Below are 3,875 nucleotides of genomic sequence, written 5' to 3' on the forward strand. Positions count from 1 at the left end.
TGAAAAGTTTAAGACCAAAACAAAAATGAAAAGATTTATCAATGTCCGTTTAAACCTAGGTGTCAGGAAAGATGACTCAATTAATACTTTTTAATAAGTATACATGTATAAACAAACATTTAAAAAGTCATAGCTACATCACAACAATGAATCTAAACAGTCACGTGCTATATCAATGCATCTAAGATCATCTAAATTATAAACGCCGGAATTTATTAAATTTTATTGTTTGTTTACCTGCGGTTTACCTTTAAAGTAATTAATTCATTGAACTTCCGTTATAATTTAAATTCCATAAATATCAGTTGATACGACCTACTACAATAAATTCACGGAAAGACTTTATATCAGTAAATGACATTAACTCTTCTGCGATTTGATTGGATAAACATGATAAACGTACCCACCCATTGATCTAATCTAATTATAGATTTGATATAAAATGCAATCGAAAATATGATTTCTCATTAGTTATACCTTTGATACATGTTAAGTGAAGAAGTATATTTTACCTATGAAAATGAAAATGGAACAAAATTGTATACAATGTGTTATAGTTGGAGATGGAATGGTGGGGAAATCACATTTAGCAAAATGTTTTGTTGGACAATCTTTACAAGAGGATTATATTGCTACAGTTTTTGAAAATTATGCAGGTAGGAATTGTTTTATTTTAATTATTATTTTTTAGCAAGAATAGCATTTAGAAACTTAAGATTGAAATTTATCACAATGCATTCTGTAATTTCAAAACATTATAACACGAAGTGTGAATGTCTATATAATGAGATTAACATACTTACTTTTAAACCAAAAACATGGAATAACAAAGGTGTAGCCCTAATTGAATAATAAATGCACTAAAAGCAAAATTATACGACAACAAAGCCAACATTTGTTTTCGACGAAAAAACAAAAACATTTAGTCACATTTAGAATAAACAATTGCATTGTTTATCTTTAAACCAATAAAAACAACATGGAAGACATATAAAAAGTACTATTAGTTTTCCTTGACATTGCTGACGTACTTTTGAAAATGATTTATAATTATTTGTTTATACGTAAATGCAATTGAAATGATTTATTATTTGTTTTTACTTAATGTTTTGTTTTAATCTTTCAGGAACACTAGCAGTTGCCGGCAGTAAATATACAATTGGTATTTTTGATTCAGCTGGACAAGTAAGTATATTAATACTATATTTATTCGTAAGAAACATCTAATATGTGCTATATTATTTAACGTGTAGCGATATATAAGTATGGGACAAAGTAAATTGGAGATACCAACATCAGGTTAAATACAAAGAAAACACTCAGAGATAAGACACAGTATGCAATAACTTAAACAAAAGATGTTAGTAAAAATACTATTGGACAAACAAAGCAAAACATCTATTTTACAAATTAATATGACAAAGACAAACCAATATACAGAGATCTACAGACATTGATTGTAATGACTGTTTCATACAGTTTAACCCAAAGTCGGATTTTAGATATACTATAAATACTTATTTCTTTGAAATAAAACCTCATTTTGTATTTCCCATATTTGTATTTTTAATGTGAATGAATAGAAAGTCTCATTAATTGGAGATCTTCAAGTGTTTCCTTATTTAAATTTCCTGAGCTATGTAACACAATATTGTAACATGTTTAAGTATGTGATGTAATTTTCGGAAAACTTTATGAACAAAAGGTTAAAGTTCAGTTTAACCCTATGACTGTCAAATGATAATTATCTACAGTCCGGTTGAGATAATTTGGGCTTTCCCGGTTTGGGAGTCCACCTGATAGTAAGGACAAATAGAAAACCATACTGATTATCACATTACATTCATATACAAGGTCAAATTCTTTTACTTATTGTCTGGATAAATTAACAGGGGACAAACTGACAAATAACGTAATCAGTATTTCTCACTTTCTTGACTGACACTACATTAAAAATATTTAATTATATGTATTGATTTTTTTTCACACTTTTTTTAATTATTATACTAATTTCCTTGTTTTCTTTTTCAGCAAGATTATACAAATCTTCGCGCCTTTAGCTACAGAGACAGCGATGTGTTCATACTGTGCTACAACATAGCCGATAGAGAATCTTTTAAAAACATTAAATCTTTTTGGATACCAGAAATTAAACAGTACAACGTGAAGAAAAGGCCTATTATATTAGTGGCTACTCAAAGTGACTCTCGTCATCTTTATGAAGACTCTGTAACTTGTGAGGAAGGTGTTGAATTAGCCAAAGACATTGGAGCAGAATGTTTGATAGAAACATCAGCCATTACAAGAGAAGGTACAACGGAAACCTTTGAAAGGGTTGTGATGTCAGCGTTAAAACATAAAAAGAAAAAGTACAAAATATTCCAGAGACTTTTTAAGAAGTAATATAGTTGACAATTTTGACATTCTATTAATTTTTATATAAATTAATAGAAAAAAAACAGTCCAACGAAAGTACCTCATGCAATGCATATCAGAGTAGTTATACACAAACACGAAAAGGCCTTTTTTCGGGAGTGTGCAATAATTTGTGCCAAAAAACTGTGATACGAGTCCATTCCAATTTGTTTTGTTTTTAATATTTTACAAAGCTGCCGGTCAGCATATATGTTATTTATTTATTGTCAATAAAATGACTTAAAACATATGTTAAATCGTTTCTCTTTATATCATAATTGTTCTTAACCTTTTATAACTTGTCTTGGTACCTATTTTAATGAAGATTCCATGGTACTTCCTTCTGTATTTAAGGTCTTGGTACCTATTTTAATGAAGATTCCATGGTACTTCCTTCTGTATTTAAGGTCTTGGTACCTATTTTAATGAAGATTCCATGGTACTTCCTTCTGTATTTAGGTCTTGGTACCTATTTTAATGAAGATTCCATGGTACTTCCTTCTGTATTTAAGGTCTTGGTACCTATTTTAATGAAGATTCCATGGTACTTCCTTCTGTATTTAAGGTCTTGGTACCTATTTTAATGAAGATTCCATGGTACTTCCTTCTGTATTTAAGGTCTTGGTACCTATTTTAATGAAGATTCCATGGTACTTCCTTCTGTATTTAAGGTCATTCGAAACAATTGGAAATGATGATTTTTTTTGTGATGAATCAGGCTAATGTCATTTTATTCCATAGAGGTTTATTTAGTTCGTTGCCTTTGAATGAGGAAGATATTTAGTTACATCAAAATTTTCCTGTTTTAGAAAGACTCATTGTTAACAAATTTTTAATGATGAAGTTTCCAAAAATGCATCATTGGATTTGCTGATGATTAACTGCAGTATTTTCCTTGTATCTATACTATCTAGGTCATTGATTTTCCATAAATGAAATATCAAATGTTTCTAAATTTAGTTTTAATTTAGATTTACAAAGGCAGATGCAAACAATAATTGTTAATTACATTCAGACAGAATCTGACCTACATCACACTTCCGTCTCCGTGTCCGGAGTTTATTGAATTTCTAAATATGGAACACAATTTGTTGAATGAAACGTATTTTTTTGTAAATTAAAAAAACATCAGGAATTGAGTTTTGTAATTCGAGTAGATTTCGCCAAGCTACGTATCCATCTTACAAGTTTGTTCAATTATTGGAGATACTATTTTACTTGGAATACATAAAGATAGCATTACACTTGAAGTTAGCCATAGTATATTTCTATGTTTGACGTAGGACTGAATTTATAGCAAGTGTTTATTGATCTGATATAGATGATAACATCGCGTGTAGTTATTATATTAATTTCTTCCAACTAAAGGTTGCGAATTAAATTTGCCACTATTACATCAATTGTAGCGGTTGCTATGAATAGGTACTCAAATTTCGTTGTCTATTACATCAGCAAATAAT

The 3,875-nt window shown here is 29.3% G+C and overlaps 1 protein-coding gene across 1 annotated transcript; it reads left to right on the top strand.

Annotated features, from left to right (window-relative positions):
- Positions 1-459: 459 nt before the first annotated feature.
- Positions 460-2,665, top strand: LOC139516884 (rho-related GTP-binding protein RhoJ-like). The gene is made up of 3 exons (XM_071307305.1): positions 460-656; positions 1,127-1,185; positions 2,032-2,665. The coding sequence occupies exons 1-3, from the start codon at positions 515-517 to the stop codon at positions 2,401-2,403; spliced, it is 573 nt and encodes a 190-aa protein (XP_071163406.1). The 5' UTR covers positions 460-514; the 3' UTR covers positions 2,404-2,665.
- Positions 2,666-3,875: the final 1,210 nt, after the last annotated feature.

This window comes from Mytilus edulis, chromosome 3 (genome assembly GCF_963676685.1).
Source record: "Mytilus edulis chromosome 3, xbMytEdul2.2, whole genome shotgun sequence".
Classification (NCBI taxonomy): Eukaryota; Metazoa; Mollusca; class Bivalvia; order Mytilida; family Mytilidae; genus Mytilus; species Mytilus edulis.

Bases quoted from the DNA above. Each gene is read 5' to 3' on its own strand.
- LOC139516884 (XM_071307305.1), top strand. From the start codon at position 515: ATGAAAATGAAAATGGAACAAAATTGTATACAATGTGTTATAGTTGGA. The intron at 657-1,126 runs GTAGGAATTGTT...TTAATCTTTCAG, and splicing joins AGTTTTTGAAAATTATGCAG to GAACACTAGCAGTTGCCGGC. The intron at 1,186-2,031 runs GTAAGTATATTA...TTTCTTTTTCAG, and splicing joins TTTTTGATTCAGCTGGACAA to CAAGATTATACAAATCTTCG.